The 18,820-nt window shown below is 43.1% G+C and overlaps 2 protein-coding genes across 3 annotated transcripts in view; one reads left to right on the top strand and one right to left on the bottom strand.

The window, feature by feature from the left end:
* ZNHIT3 (zinc finger HIT-type containing 3) overlaps positions 1-7,352 on the bottom strand; it is a 39,326-nt gene extending 31,974 nt beyond the window's left edge. Inside the window, exons 1-2 of the mRNA XM_037880343.2 lie at positions 6,706-7,352; positions 811-895 (exon numbers count right to left, since the gene is read on the bottom strand). Coding sequence (XP_037736271.2) covers positions 811-819 — 9 coding nt within the window. The 5' untranslated portion in view covers positions 820-895; positions 6,706-7,352. The remainder of the gene's footprint in view (positions 1-810; positions 896-6,705) is intronic.
* Positions 1-18,820, top strand: part of CA4 (carbonic anhydrase 4) — a 36,312-nt gene that overhangs the window by 5,110 nt on the left and 12,382 nt on the right. For both annotated transcript variants that reach the window (XM_043531449.1, XM_027820178.3), the window contains exon 2: positions 18,097-18,150. In XM_043531449.1, the coding sequence (XP_043387384.1) occupies positions 18,097-18,150 (54 nt within the window). The remainder of the gene's footprint in view (positions 1-18,096; positions 18,151-18,820) is intronic.

The raw sequence follows: 18,820 nt of genomic DNA, 5'->3' as shown, positions 1-18,820 counted from the left end.
TCAACAGCACATGGATACCAAGCACATAATCTTCCGGATACCCCAGTCCCCATCAAACTTCAGGAGTGAATTCAGAGGCTAGTTCTGCAAAGCCTCCTGCAAGCCCCATTGTTTAAGGGGTTGTCCACACATGGAGTTATTCATGAACAACTCCATGTGCAGATGCTCTTATTCTGGAATCCGAGTGCCTTGTTCCTGTTTATCTTATTAATCAACTCATTGATTAAGCAAGCTAAACAGGAATAAGGTACTCTGATTCCAGAAAGAATATCCACACATGGAGTTATTCTGGAATAGCTATTGTGCTTTAAATTCACACTGTACCTTAATCTGAATTATTTTTTGAATGTAGACAAGCACTCAAAAGATTACACGGGATCGGTTCCTTAGCCTGCCTCACAGCATGAAACAAGTTGCTGCCATACCAGCAGCTCCGGAACATTTACGTCTTTTTAACCGCTCAACAAATACGGCTGACAGTGCAACAGCAGATGCCTGACCCCACAGTCAATGGGCCAGTACAAGTCCTCCCTTGCTGGATATACGCTTTAGCTCCTCAGCCAATAAAGGGGCTAAGGATCGCAAGAGAGTGCATTCTTTGCTGTGCCAATGCAACCAAGGGCATCACAGTTTAAAGTTCGCAGGCTATTTTTCCCTACTTTTCACTTTGTCTCTGGTAATATTTAATGACTGGGTAGAATTTCTTCTCGTAAAAAAGCGGAGTCAACATCTTTAATACTACAAATTCTTTAAAGGATCAGCCTTTGCGTTGTCAGTACAGTGCACGGTCAGCATGTTGTATCCACTCACCCTGTTCATCTCCCTCTCATGTAGCAGGGTAGGTGCAGTATATTACATGCTTCTCCCCAGTGCTCTTCAATCCAGTACACTCATCCTGCAGGAGGAAAGGGACCATCCGATTAGCCATTCTGGGGGAAAATGACATTTCCCACCGGTTTCACGTCAAAGATTATTCCCCTCTGCTACAGCAAAGAGTGCCAACTCCAAGACAAGCACCTGGACAGACAGATACGCCGTTCATAGGAAGCGTCATTTCAAAACAGCGAGAGCATATGCTCATTTCACGACAGCGATAGCAATCGGAGACACTTCTGCTCACAGTCCCTAGATTTAAATTCTGAAAGCAGAAGGGCATGTGAAACTCATTCCCTTTGACTGTTCATGAAGCCCAAGTGTTCAGGCCTTCAGCATGTGTCGCATTAGGTTCATCTTCCCAGTAAACAAGTCCAAGACTTTGGGCTACGTATTTGGGATTTTTTTTTTTTTTTAGTTGGAACGGGAGATTGGTCAGTAATGATAGCCATTCTCCATATATTGACTTTACTGGATGTTTTGTTTTTAAAGGATACAATATGCCCAGAGGCCCCTTATTAGATTTTTCACTCACATTTCTATGCACGTTACCAACATGTACGTAAAACAGCAAAACTAGGCAAATGTTTCAAAAGAATTCTATTCCTTTTTTTTTTTTTGTTAGTCATAATCGTATTGAATAGGGCTCCCAAACTTTATCTAGTACTACCTTAAATAAAGGAAGATAAGAAAGATTCACCTTAGCCCTGCATATCTATTTAACGCCAGCTTCCTTCTTTGATAAGACAATCAACCTCACCGCAATAGCTTATCATTAGAAAGGAATTTTATTGATGGGACAAGATCATAGGTTATGGCTGGAAAACAGAAAGGGAAGCATTTAGAGTTATAAGTTAGAAACATCCCTTCATGCTAAAGTGACAAGCTAATTTGGTTCTCTTTCTTCACCTGGCAGTGAGTTAAGGGCTTACAATTCTTATAAGTCATATGAGATAAGCATATGGGTGTGTATGTGGGGATATATAGATATAGATATATATAGTGACGGGGCAAGGCCAGATGGCTGTAGAAAACTAGTGGGAGATAGATATATTAGCTCCAGGCTAAACAAATCCCTGGTACCAGGATCAGTGAAATGGCAGCTGCTCCAGGTCAATTAAGACACCTGGGGCCAATTAAGAACTTTCCAGAAGGCAGGGAGAAGGCTAGGTTGATTGGGACACCTGAAGCCAATCAGGGGCTGGCTGAAACTATTTAAAAGCCTCCCAGTCAGTCAGGTGGGTGTGCACATCAGGAGCTGCGGAAGGTAGTTACACTGTTGGAGAGGCTGGGTAGTACACACCATATCAGGCACAAAGAAGGAGGCCCTGAGGTAAGGGTGAAGTGGAGCTTGAGGAAGTGGGGGCTGCTGTGGGGGAAGTAGCCCAGGGAATTGTACATGTTATGTTTCTAAAAGGTCAGCTACCATAGCTGATACTATTAGGGTCCCTGGGCTGGAGCCCGGAGTAGAGGGTGGGCCTGGGCTCCCCCTGCCACCTTTGCCCCCTGATTAATCACTGAGACTGGAAGACAACAGAGACTGTGCAAGGAAGGATAACTTCTCCTCACCTCCCTCGTTGGCTTATGATGAAAATGGCTCAGTAGACTGTGACCCTTGTCTCTAGAGAGAGAAGGATTACGTGCAGGGTCATGGTGAGCCTCTGAGGCTAGCGAAATCTGCCAGGAAACGTGGGACCCACGGAGGCAAGGACAGAGCTTTGTCACAATTATATATATAATGATTAGCTAGATAGACCTATTATATAACTATATGTAAAGCTCCACCATTTTGAGAACATTTTTCTTTAGGCACCCACTTCTTAATGGTCTGGAAGGCATGCATTATAGCTCTCTGTCACTGGGTGACTGATGCCTTTTAAAAGAACAGGTCCAGCTCCTTGTGCTCGAACAGGTATTCCCAGTGTGGCAACTGAAGAGGGCAGAGCAGCAGCTGTGGCAATGAAGAACCAGGCTGTCAGTAAGGAAAGAGGAGCTGGAGCTGCGGAGAATTCCCAAGGTGGACTGCTGAAGTCCAAGAGGCACGGCAGAGGGAACTGCCTGGGGGAAATGTGCCTCCAGGGAGAGAGCCCTAGGAGGCAGTGGTCAGTTAAAAGGAAGATTCTTGCATTTGGCCTGGAAGCAGGAGCGGGTGTGGCAGTGGGTCCCCCATGGGCTGGGGACAAGCCAGCACCTTACACTGACTGTGAAGAATAAAATTATCATACAAAGGGAAGAAATACTGGGAACTGGAGAGACTTGGTTGAACAAATCTGTCCCCAGCTGGTACAGCTACACCACTGGAGAGTTAAATATTGGAGGCTGAGTCTACCCATCAAGGCCGACAATCAAAACTTCCCTGAAATGAGCAGCGCTTTAATTGATAGTGGTTTCCTTCCCCTGTCCCCTAAAACAAGCTAGCCCAGCACAACTAATGCTGATGGTGACTGACCCCTAAGCCATTGCATGCAAAAACATTGCTAATAGAGTTAAAGGGCCAAATTCCTTCCTGGTGTACCACTGTAAGCTGCAGGCGAGTACACCAGGGATTAATTTCCCCCCCAGTGTTACAATACAGCAGTAACCAGAAGTACAACATATAGGTCAGTTTGAGTATTTTTTTTTTTAACGTAATGTCAGGAAGACTAACGTAGTCTTAGGAAACTAAGAGCTATCAAAAGAAGGATTGCGATGCTGGGAAACCAGGTACCAGCTTATGCCAAGATCTCCATTTCTCCCTTGGATACTGACAAATTCATATCTGGAAGTAGACTAGCTCCCCGGGCATTAGTATTGTTAAAAAAATGCTTTAATCTCACTTACCATACCTGTATCCCATATTGTAAGGTAATATTTGAGTGTTTACACTGCAATTCTCTCTAACTGTGTAATCACCAGACAGGACCGTAATATGAAATAGTGTGAAATGCTGGCTTCCAACAGAAGGTGTTAGGCCCTGCACAATAGAGAAGGCCAGTGGACACCAGACAAACTATTGTGGAACATCAGAGGACAAAAGACTTTGTTGATTGTTCTCCCCACTCCGTGGCCACCCCAGCCTGCCCATGAAAAGGTGACGTGCAAGTGATTTCCTCCCATGAGCTGAGCTGGTAGCTCAGAGAAAGGGGAAAGGAAATAAAAATCTCTGACAAGAAGAAACTATCTCTGTGCTGCTTGGATTCTTGAAGGCAAGATTTTTGAGGCATAAACAGATTCCCCAGTGTTTAGCCTGGAGTAGCTCTAAGGGACTTATAGAGCTTGCTTATTATAGAAGTGTCTATTGTCTTTTGAAACTTAAAACTAACTCATGTGTGTATGTTTACCTACTTTAACTTTGCATACAATTCTCTTATTTCCTTTTCCTAGTCAATAAATCTTTAGATAGATTATTATAGGATTGGCCACAAGGTCTTTGTTGTGAGATCAAACGTGCAACTGTGCTGGGGTAAGTGGCTAGTCCTTTGGGACAGGGCGTAACCTGAATACTGTTGTGATTTTTTTTTTATGTAAGGGACTATCTATCACAAAGGCATCTCAATCTTTGGGGCACCTAGGGCCATAAAGGCTTTCCAAATCTCAGAGATTTAATCCATGTGTTTAACAATAACGAATAGATAATACCACTTAGCATTTTTCATCCACAGATCTCCAGACACCTTACAAAGATGGGTAAACAGCTCATTTAATATCTCTCTTTTATAGGAGGGCACACTAATGAAAAAGAGGTCATGGGACTTGTACAAGATCTCTATAGTAGATCACTGGCAAGGATTGGGAATAGAATCTAGGTATTCTGATTCCCAGTCAAGTGTGCTATCCACTAAGCTGTTAAACAGCAGAGGGTGGGGTTCTAACTAAATGGAGTTGCCCCTTTCCCTGTGCCTTCTGTAGTAGCTAAAACAAATGATAATGTTCACAATAAAAAAAAACAAAACAACAAACAACTGTATTGTTTCATGGCTGCAGGGGAGCCAAGAAATAGTTTTAGTCAGGAAACTAGCAACAAACTGGACAGAGTAGAGACAGAGATAAGTGTGCACTTATTTGCCAAATGCACAAACAAGACGCCCTGGGTTTAACGGATGCTGCTACCTTGAACTTTGTGTAGGAAGAAGAGGCCCTGAGGCACAATACACGCTGGTGTAAAACACCAAGGAAGTGAATGGAGTTACGTCCTGTATGTATTGCATCACAGCTTGACCCTGGGATAGCTAAAATGCAGCACAAGGGCCTAATATGGTTCACTTGGCTGTTCTGAGCCTCAGCTGACTTCATCTGTTACAAGATGCAGGTCCTTCTATGCAGACTACAGGTCTCATAACAGCCACCCAGCTCACAGTGGAGCATGGCATACTGGGCCTTGGTGTCTTGAAGGTCAGGTTGCCAACTTTCTAATTTCCAGAAAACTGAACAGCCTTGCCCTGCCCACTGACCCGCCCCTTCCCCGCTGCCCCACCCCTGCTCACTCCTTCCCACCTCCCTCTATCGCTTGCTCTCCCCCACCCTCACTCACATGCTCAATTTCACTGCAAGGCCCAAACAGGCATATTTATTGTTTTGACAGATGTATCATGCTAAGTTCTGCTTTTATTTGTTACAGGGCACTAGAGCTGGCAGCAAAATAAATAGTCAAAAAGGGTCATTTAAAAAAAATTTTTTCACGATTCTTTCCCTCCCCTCTTCCCATTTTTCGTAACCAGCTCCATGTTTTTTGTTCACTAAAGTGATTGTAATTGTATGTGTGGAATTAGGAGAGTCCCTTAAAGGCCCGCTCCTGAAGCCCAAATACAAATCCATAGAGCACAACCACAGAAATGCACCTGTCCAGATACCTATATAATTAAATCTGTAGAAACTGACTTCCACACCTACATGCAGATATACGTGTGTGTACACATCTAGCATGCACTAACATATATACTTCCACATTATTTATTAAGACAATTGTTGTTTAGTTCCTAGAGACCCCATCTAAGATCAGTGCTCCAGGGTGGTAGGTGCTGGACATACACGTAAAAAGAGAGAATCTGCAACGAAGAGTTTATAGTGTAGCTAGACAAAGATGGGAAGAAATGTCTGATAGATTGGCTCTTCCGCAATTACTAGTCAACAACATTCACTTTTTAAGAAATAATACATTTCTTTTAGAGTTCCCTTCTCTTTTAAAAAATTATTATGAAATGAATACACAGATATTTTATGTCATCAATTTGTGTGTGCGCAAGCCAGCCAAAGGAATAAAAGTCAAGGAGTTAGGCTGCAAATTTTATTCACACAGGTATACACACGTGGCAATACACGCACCTCCCGACACCAAGACACGCAGTCTCTTCCACACACACAATGCACGCATGCACCGAGACACTTTCATACACTTTTCCAGGGGCTGCCTAAATCACCCAGCTGGGAAGGGAGGAGGGTGGGCTGGAGGGGAAAAGATGCAGGGGGTGGAGGAGAGAGGGCAGGGTGGGAAAGAGGGCACGGTGGGGATGAGAGGGGGCAGTGAAGGAGAGAGGAGCGGGTGTAGGGGGCATGTGGGGTGGATGGGGATGCAGGGGGAGGCAGAAGGCTACAGGTGCATGAGATGTGGGGGGGCACGGGTGTATAGGGACATAATGGGAGTGCAGCAGTGTATGGAGATGAATGGGGTACAGGGTGGGGATGGGTAGGTGTTGGGGGCAGGACGGGATGGGAGAGGGATGCAGTGAGGGGATGGGAGTGCAGAGGGTGGCACGGGAAGAGACGTAATGATGGGGGTGCGCGACAGGGAGGGATGCAGTGAGGGGGATGGGGTGCAGCCCCATTCCTAGCACTCAGAGACGGGGATACACATACCTTCAACTCCTGGGCGCCAGCAATGGGCAACAGACCACGGTTCACGGCAGGGCATGTGCTGCAGCTCGAGCCCTGCCACGCGAGGAGAAGAGGGCCGGGCAACAGCGGGAGAGACGCGTGCCACGCAACCCCTCAGCAGCCACTTGCGGAGTGCTTGAGTGGTGCTAGTTCCTCCCCTGCCCTGACCCACCCATGGGAGCTGCGCCTGAGAGCAGGGCAGCAGCAGACCCCCCCGGCAGCCGCCAAGGCTAGGAGCCGGACATGTCGGCTGCTTCCCGACCTGGGAGCCGCGCGGTCTGTAGTGCAGCGGCTAGCAGGAAGCCTGCCAGCCCTGCTGCGGCGTGGCGCAAACCGGACATTCAACGGGCAGGTCAGCAGCGCTGAGTGGAGCTGCCAGGATCCCTTTTGGACCAGTCCAAAACTGGACACCTGGTCACCCTACTCGAAGGGCTGCACCAAAGAGAACGACTGCCAGCTGCTCCATTCTGGGCCAGTGGGGCACATGGCTTTTGAGATCTTGGCCAGACTCAGGCTAAGTGTGGATGCTCATGGCTTAGCCCATTTGTGCCAATAAAACTGGCAAAAGTTTTGGGAACTAAGCTCCAGCAGAGAGTTTAACCAGGCTATTGGGTTGTTACAGCATCAGTGAGAGTGATTCAGCAACATCCTTGAAGCAGACACTTGTGGGAGGGAATATCAGCATTTCAGTCGCAAAGAAGCATTTCCTTGCATTGTCCTGGGCAGAGCCAGTAAAGAATACAGCAACCTTGGAAAAGGGGAGGCTGATGGGAAAAAAATTTTATTGTAAATAAGACTTGGAAAACCTTTATCTACAAGCTCTGCTCCATCACCTTCTGGCTTTTAGGCCTTGGAAGTTTTAGGAAGCAGGTTACATTCCCTCTGAAACTCTGTATAACTTAATGGGAATTAGAAACTCGTTCAGGCTCCTTGTGACTTGAGAAGAAATTAAATGGATTCCAGTGTTAGCAAAAGATATCTAAACAGCAGCTCCGGGGAGAGCAATTCTTCATTTATAATACTACCAGCTGCAGAGTAACTATGCCACCACCCAGGCTGGTGACTCTTCAAAGTAGCCAACCAAGCCACAATTCTGTCCTGGGAGCAGGGGTTCCCTTCTGTTGTTGCTGAGCCTGTTGGCTGTCTCCCCCTTTCTGCTCCTGTGCTAAGCATTCAGGTTGCATCCAGCAGGAAGCAGAAACAGTGGGGAGGCACCAGATGGTGGCCAAGAATCCCCTGGATCTGCCCACTAATTGCTAATGTGATCAACACCAGAAGGCTGAAAAGAAAAAAGGTAAGAGATGGCCATAGGAAAAGGAATCATGAGGACAGAGGAAGGGGAAAGAGAATGAGGGAGGGATAGGAGAAAGAGTCAGATGGTCAAAGTGGGCACAGGAGAGAAAGGGGGTTCAGAGGAAGAGCAGAGAATTAGAAGGATCTATGAGAAGCAAGAGGACTCAAGAGAGGGGAAAGACCCAGAAAAGGATATGGACATGGCTATGAGGTGGGGAGGGGCAGGATAGACTGGGGAAATCGGGATCACAAGAGAAACCAGAATGAGGTAGTTTAAACAGGATTAGGAATTGGAAACCAGGGAGACAGTATTTGAAGACTGTACACACCAGGGAAGGAGAGGAATTGTTTAGAGTGTTACTAGGAGTGAAGGATAAAGATAAGCAAAGGGAAAATGTAAACTGTACACCAGGAAATGTTTCCTGACAGTGAAGTGGGAGGAGCCCCTGCTTTAGATATTTAAAACTGAACTAGACAAGTTTCAGAGTTGGTATGGCAACACCCATTTTTTCATGTTCTCTGTGTATATATATCTTCCTACTGTATTTTCCATTCCATGCATCCGATGAAGTGGGTTTTAGCCCACGAAAGCTTATGCTCAAATAAATTTGTTAGTCTCTAAGGTGCCACAAGGACTCCTAAGGTGACCAGAAGTCCTGATTTTATAGGGACAGTCGCAATTTTTTGGTCTTTTTCTTATATAGGCTCCTATTACCCCCCACCTCCATCCCAATTTTTCACACTTGCTGTCTGGTCACCCTAAGTACTCCTCGTTTTTTTAACTAGACAATACACTCTAGGGGATAATTGCACTGTAGTCCATGAGTAACCGGCTGGATGTGACCATCATCATTTGCATCGTATTCAATGAAAGGTTCAGAAACCAAATCCAGTGGGTGAAGGGAACTTTTACAACTCAAAGTTCACATACACAGGGAGAAATCACACCTTTATCAAATATTGCTTCATAATGCAAATTTTTCAATAACCTAGGCGGGTTTCTGACTAAGTCATAAACACAGTAAACATCCTGGTTCTCAACTTTTCTTAAGAAAAATAATAAAAGTCTTATTCACAACCAATATAAATTCAGCGCTAAGTACTAAAATTAATATTTACTAAAGAATCCTTGTCACCTGTTCATTGTGAAACCCACATTCAGATTTATTGACTCTACTTTCCTGAGGAATTCCTGAGTATTTAGCCCATAATATGATCTGTTATTCTAAACCGGAGCTGTGATAGGAAAAAGCTACATACTTATTAGTAATTTCTGAACTTCTAAAAGGTTCATAGAAAGTCCCCCAAGGTCAGATGCAGATCCAAATTGTACAAACAAATTATACAATTAGTATACAAATTATACAAATCTAAATTATATGCCTCCGTGCATTCTACGTGTAGTGGATATAAAGCAGCCCGGCCTGCCTGAGGTCTGGAGTTTCTCTCGTCTTCTTTGGTTATTTTTCAGCATCTGGATGTGCAGGTTCCTTGGTTAAAGATCCAAGGTTTTTCTGATGCATTCACCTGCCCACTGGAACTGGACGGAGACCCACAAATTCTTTTGACACAGGCCACCAAACAGGGTGTTAGAGGACATTTGATCACATTGGTGAACTGGGCTGGATTCAGACAGGTGATGAAATGATCCATACATATCCCACTATCTTTTTCCAGAGGCATTTGCTCCCCTGGCATACGGATGTGGAGATAGTGGATTGTGATTATTAACACCGTCCTGGTGATGCCTTTTTGCTCCCAAGGGGATTCCCCGTGTTCCTCTATGACCCTATTTTCATGGCTTTTGTCCCCATAGTCTGAAAGCTCCAAGAAGCAGCCTCTGCATTTCCAGCCAATGAAATATGCATTTGATACATGCATCCCTCAGATCTAAATCACGTTGTATATTACTATTTAGACTGCAGCAACACCTAGGAGCCCCAGTCATGAACCAGGATCCTACTGTAGGCTAGGTGCTATTTAAACACGGAATAAAAAGCCAGTCCCATGCCCCCGCGAGCTCACAATATATGAACCAGTAACATGTATATTGAACTTAATCAGATCATTTCTGGGCAAAGGGAAAATAATCACTTAATGTCTGAACCAAGGTTGCTTTCAAGGTGCAGTAGTTTTTTTCCAGCAGTTCCTGGGAGAACACACTCTAAAGGAAGCTGCCACTTCAGTGTGCTTGAGTTCACTGCACTATGCAACTCTGGTGCAGTAATTGTTAAAGCACATGATGAGCCACTGTGCTAGCTGGAGATGCCAAAAATACATTGGCAGCCATTCATCTCTGCAACGGTAATGAATATTAAAAAACATGATTATCAAATGCCATGCAGGTTGACCTGCCCAGTGTCTGCTAGGCATTTATTAATTAAGCTTCTTCTGATTAAGTTAGCCAGCCATCCCATCCTATACTTATCGCATCACATTTTACAGTCTCATAATATAGAAGATGTGTTGGTTATCAATTGTGGAGGTGTGGCAATTCTTTCAACGGAGATGGCCCTAAATCAAAACCCTAGATTCAATCAATTTGGAGAAAGCCAGAGCTAAACATTTTGGGGCTCTGTAAATTTTTAAATGTTGGTAGAACTGGCCAAAAATTTTGCATGTAGAAAGTCTTCCTGCCAAAAAATTAAGATTTAATTAAAACCCCAATTTTTTCGTGAAAAATGTCAATGCAAAATATTATTATAAAAGCTCTAATTAAAGTGTAAAATTTATTCTTCTTATAACATGAATATATATATTTTTACTTAATTAGTTTAGCTGTGACATTCTGAGTAAGTTTCCCTGACCTGAAGGAGAGCTCTGTGTAAGCTCAAAAGTTTGTCTCTCTCACCAACAGAAGCTGGTCCAATAAAAGACATTACCTCACCCACCATTGTCTGTCTAATATCCTGGGACAGACATGGCTACAACAACACTGCATTCATCCCCTAATATCGTCTATATCCCTTAATTTTCACACCTTTTTAAAAATTCCATGAACTGACATGGCCCTCCTTGCTGTCTGCCATCTCTGACAGAAGCAAGAAGTCTGCCCAGCTCTGCACTACTGGCATAAGTGTTGCAAGCACAAAATGCACAGTCCTCCAGTGTGTGCAGAGCCATAATATAGGAATGGCATGGCATTTATCATAGGTGGTTTTTACCAGGTAAAAGCATGGTTTTTACCACCTTGGGAAAAACAAGTGGGTCCCAGTTAAAGGAATTTTCTATATTTTAAAAACTATTCCATTAATGCATATACCACATTACACTTAGTTTTAGTTACATATTCAAATTGTGGTTCAAATTAAAAAACACAGTAAAAGAACTAAAAAAAGCCACTGGGGCTTAACAACCATGTAAAAGAAGCAGTGAGAGATAAAAAGGCATCTTTTAAAAAGTGGAAGTCAAATCTGAGTGAGGTGAATAGAAAGGAGGAGCATAAACACTGCTAAATTAAATGTAAAAATGTAATAAGAAAAGCCAAAAAGGAGTTTGAAGAACAGCTAGCCAAAAACTCAAAAGGTAATAACAAAATGTTTTTTAAGTACATCAGAAGCAGGAAGCCTGCTAAACAATCAGTGGGGGGCTCCTGGACGATCGAGATACAAAAGGAGCACTTAAAGACGATAAAGTCATCGCAGAGAAACTAAATGAATTCTTTGCTTCAGTCTTCATGGCTGAGGATGTTAGCGAGATTCCCAAACCTAAGCCGTCTTTTGTAGGTGACAAATCTGAGGAATTGTCACAGGTTGAACTATCGCTAGAAGAGGTTTTGGAATTAATTCCGAAACTTAACAGTAACAAGTCACCGGGACCAGATGGCATTCACCCAAGAGTTCTGAAAGAACTCAAATGTGAAATTGCGGAACTATTAACTATGGTTTGTAACCTGTCCTTTAAATCAGCTACTGTACCCAATGACTGGAAGATAGCTAATGTAACGCAAATATTTAAGAAGGGCTCTAGAGGAGATCCTGACAATTACAGACCAGTAAGTCTAACGTCAGTACCGGGCAAATTAGTTGAAACAATAGTAGAGAATAAAATTGTCAAACACATAGAAGAACATAAATGGTTGCGCAAAAGTCAACATGGTTTCTGTAAAGGGAGATCGTGTCTTACTAATCTATTAGAGTTCTTTGAGGGGGTCAACAAACATGTGGACAAGGGGGATCCAGTGGACATAGTGTACTTCGGGCTACGTATTTGGAATTTTTTTTTCTTTTTTAGTTGGAGTGGGAGATTGGTCAGTAATGATAGCCATTCTCCATATATTGACTTTACTGGATGTTTTGTTTTTAAAGGATACAATATGCCCAGAGGCCCCTTATTAGATTTTTCACTCACATTTCTATACAAGTTACCAACATGTACATAAAACAACAGCAAAACTAGGTGAATGTTACAAAAGAATTCTATTCCTTTTTTTTTGTTAGTCATAATCGTATTGAATCGGGCTCCCAAACTTTATCTAGTACTGCCTTAAATAAAGGAAGATAAGCAAGATTCACCTTAGCCCTGCATATCTATTTAACGCCAACTTGCTTCTTTGATAAGACAATCAACCTCACCGCAATTGCTTATTACAAAGGAATTTTATTGATGGGACAAGATCATAGGTTATGGCTGGAAAACAGAAAGGAAAACATTTAGAGTTATAATTTAGAAACTTCCCTTCATGCTAAAGTGACAAGCTAATTTGGTTCTCTTTCTTCACCTGGCAGTGAGTTAAGGGCTTACAATTCTTATAAGTCATATGAGATAAGTATATGGGTGTGTATGTGGAGATTATATATATAAATAAAATGATTAGCTAGATAGAGCTATTATATAACTATATGTAAAGCTCCACCATTTTGAGAACAGGTTTCAGAGTAACAGCCGTGTTAGTCTGTATTCGCAAAAAGAAAAGGAGTACTTGTGGCACCTTAGAGACTAACCAATTTATTTGAGCATAAGCTTTCGTGAGCTACAGCTCACTTCATCGGATGCATACTGTGGAAAGTGTACAAGATCTTTTTATACACACAAAGAATGAAAAAATACCTCCTCCCACCCCACTCTCCTGCTGGTAATAGCTTATCTAAAGTGATCACTCTCCTTACAATGTGTATGATAATCAAGTTGGGCCATTTCCAGCACAAATCCAGGTTTTCTCATCCCCCCCCACACAAACCCACTCTCCTGCTGGTAATAGCTTATCTAAAGTGACCACTCTCCTTACAATGTGTATGATAATCAAGGTGGGCCATTTCCAGCACAAATCCAGGGTTTAACAAGAACGTCTGGGGGGGGGGGGGTAGGAAAAAACAAGGGGAAATAGGTTACCTTGCATAATGACTTAGCCACTCCCAGTCTCTATTCAAGCCTAAGTTAATTGTATCCAATTTGCAAATGAATTCCAATTCAACAGTTTCTTGCTGGAGTCTGGATTTGAAGTTTTTTTGTTGTAATATAGCAACTTTCATGTCTGTAATCGCGTGACCAGAGAGATTGAAGTGTTCTCCGACTGGTTTATGAATGTTATAATTCTTGACATCTGATTTGTGTCCATTTATTCTTTTACGTAGAGACTGTCCAGTTTGACCAATGTACATGGCAGAGGGGCATTGCTGGCACATGATGGCATATATCACATTGGTGGATGTGCAGGTGAACGAGCCTCTGATAGTGTGGGCTGATGTTATTAGGCCCTGTGATGGTGTCCCCTGAATAGGTATGTGGGCACAGTTGGCAACGGGCTTTGTTGCAAGGATAGGTTCCTGGGTTAGTGGTTCTGTTGTGTGGTATGTGGTTGCTGGTGAGTATTTGCTTCAGGTTGGGGGGCTGTCCGTAGGCAAGGACTGGCCTGTCTCCCAAGATTTGTGAGAGTGTTGGGTCATCCTTCAGGATAGGTTGTAGATCCTTAATAATGCGTTGGAGGGGTTTTAGTTGGGGGCTGAAGGTGACGGCTAGTGGCGTTCTGTTATTTTCTTTGTTAGGCCTGTCCTGTAGTAGGTGACTTCTGGGAACTCTTCTGGCTCTATCAATCTGTTTCTTCACTTCCGCAGGTGGGTACTGTAGTTGTAAGAATGCTTGATAGAGATCTTGTAGGTGTTTGTCTCTGTCTGAGGGGTTGGAGCAAATGCGGTTGTATCGCAGAGCTTGGCTGTAGACGATGGATCATGTGGTGTGGTCAGGGTGAAAGCTGGAGGCATGTAGGCAGCAGCTGTGGCAATGAAGAACCAGGCTGTCAATAAGGAAGGACGAGCTGGAGCTGCGGGGAATTCCTAAGGTGGGCTGCCGAAGTCCAAGAGGCATGGCAGAGGGAACTGCCTGGGGGGAATGTGCCTCCAGGGAGAGAGCCCTAGGAGGCAGTGGTCAGTTAAAAGAACAAGGAAGATTCTTGCATTTGGCCCGGAAGCAGGAGCGGGTGTGGCAGTGGGTCCCCCATGGGCTGGGGACAAGCCAGCACCTTACGCTGACCGTGAAGAATAAAATTAGATACTTAGATTTCCAGAAAGCCTTTGACAAGGTCCCTCAACAAAGGCTCTTATGTAAATTAAGCTTTCATGGGATAAGAGGGAAGATCCTTTCATGGATTGAGAACTGGTTAAAAGACAGGGAACAAAGGGTAGGAATAAATGGTAAATTTTCAGAATGGAGAGGGGTAACTAGTGATGTTCCCCAAGGGTCAGTCCTAGGACCAATCCTATTCAACTTAGTCATAAATGATCTGGAGAAAGGGGTAAACAGTTGAGGTGGCAAAGTTTGCAGATGATACTAAACTGCTCAAGATAGTTAAGACCAAAGCAGACTGTAAAGAACTTCAAAAAGATCTCACAAAACTAAGTGATTGGGCAACAAAATGGCAAATTTCAGAGTAGCAGCCGTGTTAGTCTGTATTCGCAAAAAGAAAAGGAGTACTTGTGGCACCTTAGAGACTAACCAATTTATTTGAGCATAAGCTTTCATGAGCATCCGATGAAGTGAGCTGTAGCTCACGAAAGCTTATGCTCAAATAAATTGGTTAGTCTCTAAGGTGCCACAAGTAGTCCTTTTCTTTTTGCGAAAATGAAATTTAATGTGGATAAATTTAAAGTAATGCACATTGGAAAAAATAACCCCAACTATACATACAATATGATGGGGGCTAATTTAGCTACAACTAATCAGGAGAAAGATCTTGGAGTCATCATGGATAGTTCTCCAAAGACGTCCATGCAGTGTACAGCGGCAGTCAAAAAAGCAAACGGGATGTTAAGAATCATTAAAAAAGGGATAGAGAATAAGACAGAAAATATCTTATTGCCCTTATATAAATCCATGGTACGCCCACATCTTGACTACTGCGTACAGATGTGGTCTCCCCATCTCAAAAAAGATATACTGGCATTAGAAAAGGTTCAGAAAAGGGCAACTAAAATGATTAGGGGTTTGGAATGGGTCCCATATGAGGAGAGATTAAAGAGGGTAGGACTTTTCAGCTTGGAAAAGAGGACACGAAGGGGGGATATGATAGAGGTCTATAAAATCATGAGTGGTGTGGAGAAAGTGAATAAGGAAAAGTTATTTACTTGTTCCCATAATATAAGAACTAGGAGCCACCAAATGAAATTAATGGGTAGCAGGTTTAAAACAAATAAAAGGAAGTTCTTCACTCAGCGCACAGTCAACTTGTGGAACTCCTTGCCTGAGGAGGTTATGAAGGCTAGGACTATAACTGGGTTTAAAAGAGAACTAGATAAATTCATGGCTATTAGCTAGAATGGGTAAGGAATGGTGTCCCTAGCCTCTGTTTGTCAGAGGGTGGAGATGGATGGCAGGAGAGAGATCACTAGATCATTACCTGTTAGGTTCACTCCCTCTGGGGTACCTGGCATTGGCCATTGTTGGTAGACAGGATGCTGGGCTGGATGGACCTTTGGTCTGACCCAGTATGGCCATTCTTATGTTATTATGTTTATGTTACATAAGGCACAGATCAGATTCATAGATTAATTTAGGGTTGTATGAATAAAAAGTAAAGCTGCCGCGAGGGTACTACTAATGTATATAATTATAATATCGAACATCAGAATGTATATATTTTGGTTTGGTATTTTCTCAAGGAAGTTATACGTCATGATTCATATTTCAGTTTTCAATATTATATAAACAAAAGTCAAAAACATTTGATTATATGAAAGACAATAATGCAGAGTTGTATGCTTGAAGCATTAAGCAATCAGAAGCATACAGAGTTTCAGGATACCAGTGCTGGTCTGTTTAGCCATGCCACATTGTGTAGCAGAAGACCAACTTTGATGTAGTGGATAGACCAAGTCTATTGCTCAGTTTGGAATGGGTGAATCCAAGTTTGAAAAGATTCATTCTATGCTTGTTAGACACTGATGCAATTATTTTTCCCCATTTCCCGGTTTAAACCGATATTTACCAGCACTCTGTCCTAAACTAGATTTTCCTGGGAAACTGCCAACCCTGCCATAAGAAAAACCAAATCAGCAGGGAACATGGCGATTTCTTGGAGGACAGTGTACGTGAAGCTGTGGTTGTCCTTAATGTCTGCTGGGGCAGAGAGGCTGCCCAGTGTCACATGGAATGTTGGGTGGGGAGTGGTGAAAGGAGGCGCTACACTGGAGTTCTGCAGGGACTGCAAAGGGAGACAAGCCCGAGGTTCACAAGAGTTTGCAACATGCGCATTTGCTGACGGAGAAGCTCCATTATATCCTTGTGCATCTTCCTCTGCTTTTCCTGCTGGAGTTCCTGGGCCTTTTTCCTGTCCATTCTTTCCTTCTCCAGGCTGCCTGCGACGTTCACCCTCCAGGCCCTTTGCTTAGCGTCATGCAGCACTAGCTTGCAGGATCTCATTGAATGTCATCCCAAGGGCTCTTCTTTCTCCTCCTTATCTGGCTCAGGAGTTCCACAGGTGTGGAGATAAATTTAATTGTAGACAACAACCAGGTCAACACAAAACAGCTTACGTTGACCTAACTTTCTGGCACAGACCAGGCCTGAGACAGCAAGAATAAGATGCTCCAGAGGGAAACTCTTGGGCATACTGAGTGAGATCAAATTCAGCTGAGCTGGAATGAGGAGAGATCTTTATTTCTTAAGAAAATTCCTTATTCCACCATATCATCTTTAAAGGTCTAACTTTTTTTTTTAAAGATTCCATCCCTGTTAGGATGAGATGAGATGAGGTTTCTTGTACACAAGAACAAGGGGACATTACATGAAATGAATGGGTGGCAAATTCAAAACTGATAAAAAGAAATACATTTTCCTCACAATACATATTCAGACTGTGGAACTCCTTGCCACATAAAATCATTGAAGCCAAGAATTTAGCAAGATTCAAAAAGGGATTGGACATTGACACAAGAATATCCAGAGTTATAATTGTTAATCCTAACAAAGGTTTTGAAAGGGATATTAAACCACGTTTCAGGGTTGAAGCCATCTGTATCAGAGACCAGGATCAGATCTAATGAAGGGGGGAAATTATCCAACCTCTCACTGCAGCAGGGTTCTTACATCTTCCTCTGAAGCATCTAGTATTGGCCATTGTCAGTACTAGACGCATGTCTGATCCAGTAAAACAATTCCCATATTCTGGTTTTGCATCTTTTAATAAAGACTAGGCTTGCCATAGCTTTCAACCTGATTTACACGATGGCTGGGGAATATTTGCTAATGAGCTTTTTGTACAATCACAACATTTGTGTGTGTCACCAGCCAGGGGTTCTCACATATTTTGGAGAACAGGACACATTTTAATAGAGAGAATGTCTTGTGGACACCTCCTCTCCTCCAGGGACCACCTCTTCTCCCATGCATGATCACATAACATACTTTTGTCAACTATACAGTAGGAAAGTACCTGTGGACTTTTAGCTTTCTTTTAAAGCAATTTAGCAGCCGGAAATAAGGAGTGGGAGTCAAAGCTGTGTGGTCAGCTAGCTCTCTCCCTAGATCACCGTACCAGAGCCAATATCGCTATGTGGTCATTCTGAAGTTAATCAACGACTCCTACAGCTTCTCATTTTAATGCAATTTTGTAAAGTTTGTCTGAAATGTTAATTTCCTCTGTTGCAGGTGAGAAAGAATGGTGCTACGTATCACAAAAATGGACTCACCCCAGCTGTGCAGGTAATTCTAAGCAGTTTATTTCTGAAATCATTTTAGTGCTGTGCTGTTTTACAAAGGGCCTACTTGTAGTAGTGATACAAATCTTCCCACAACAGCTTCAGATATCACATGCCACTCCATTATACTCTGAGACAGGGCCAGCTCCAGGTTTTTTGCCTCCCCAAGCTCCGAGAGCGCAACTGCCCAAGCAAAAAGAAAAGGGTGGCCGGAATGCTGCCCCTACCACGTGCTTGCTTTGCTGGTGCCTAGAGCCGGTCCTGCTCAGAGATTATATCTTGTGCCTCCATTCTCGGGCCAAATTCATCACTACGGTAAACAGGTGCAAGAACATTGATGTCAATGTAGTAAATCCGATTGATTGTATGTCATCGGAAAGAGGAAAACCCAGTCCAATTAAGTTAAATGATTATTAGGATATTTAAGAGAAGGGGACAGAGATATGTTAATGACTCCAATGTTTGTTCTGGCTACCAATTTGGTTTTGGCTGAAGAAAACCCTGCCAATATAAGAAGTGGATCTAAAGTGCATCTGAAGAAGTGGGGTTTTTATCCACAAAAGCTTATGCCCAAATAAATCTGTTAGTCTTTAAGGTGTCACTGGATTCCTCCTGGTTTTCCTGTCAATGTAAAAGGAATTTACAACAAACCCGAAAGATAACCCACAGGCACC

The sequence above is a fragment of the Chelonia mydas genome, chromosome 17 (genome assembly GCF_015237465.2).
Source record: "Chelonia mydas isolate rCheMyd1 chromosome 17, rCheMyd1.pri.v2, whole genome shotgun sequence".
NCBI classification, from domain to species: Eukaryota; Metazoa; Chordata; order Testudines; family Cheloniidae; genus Chelonia; species Chelonia mydas.
Note: the sequence above shows the minus strand (reverse complement) of the source record. Positions and strands in the feature narration are given on the sequence as shown.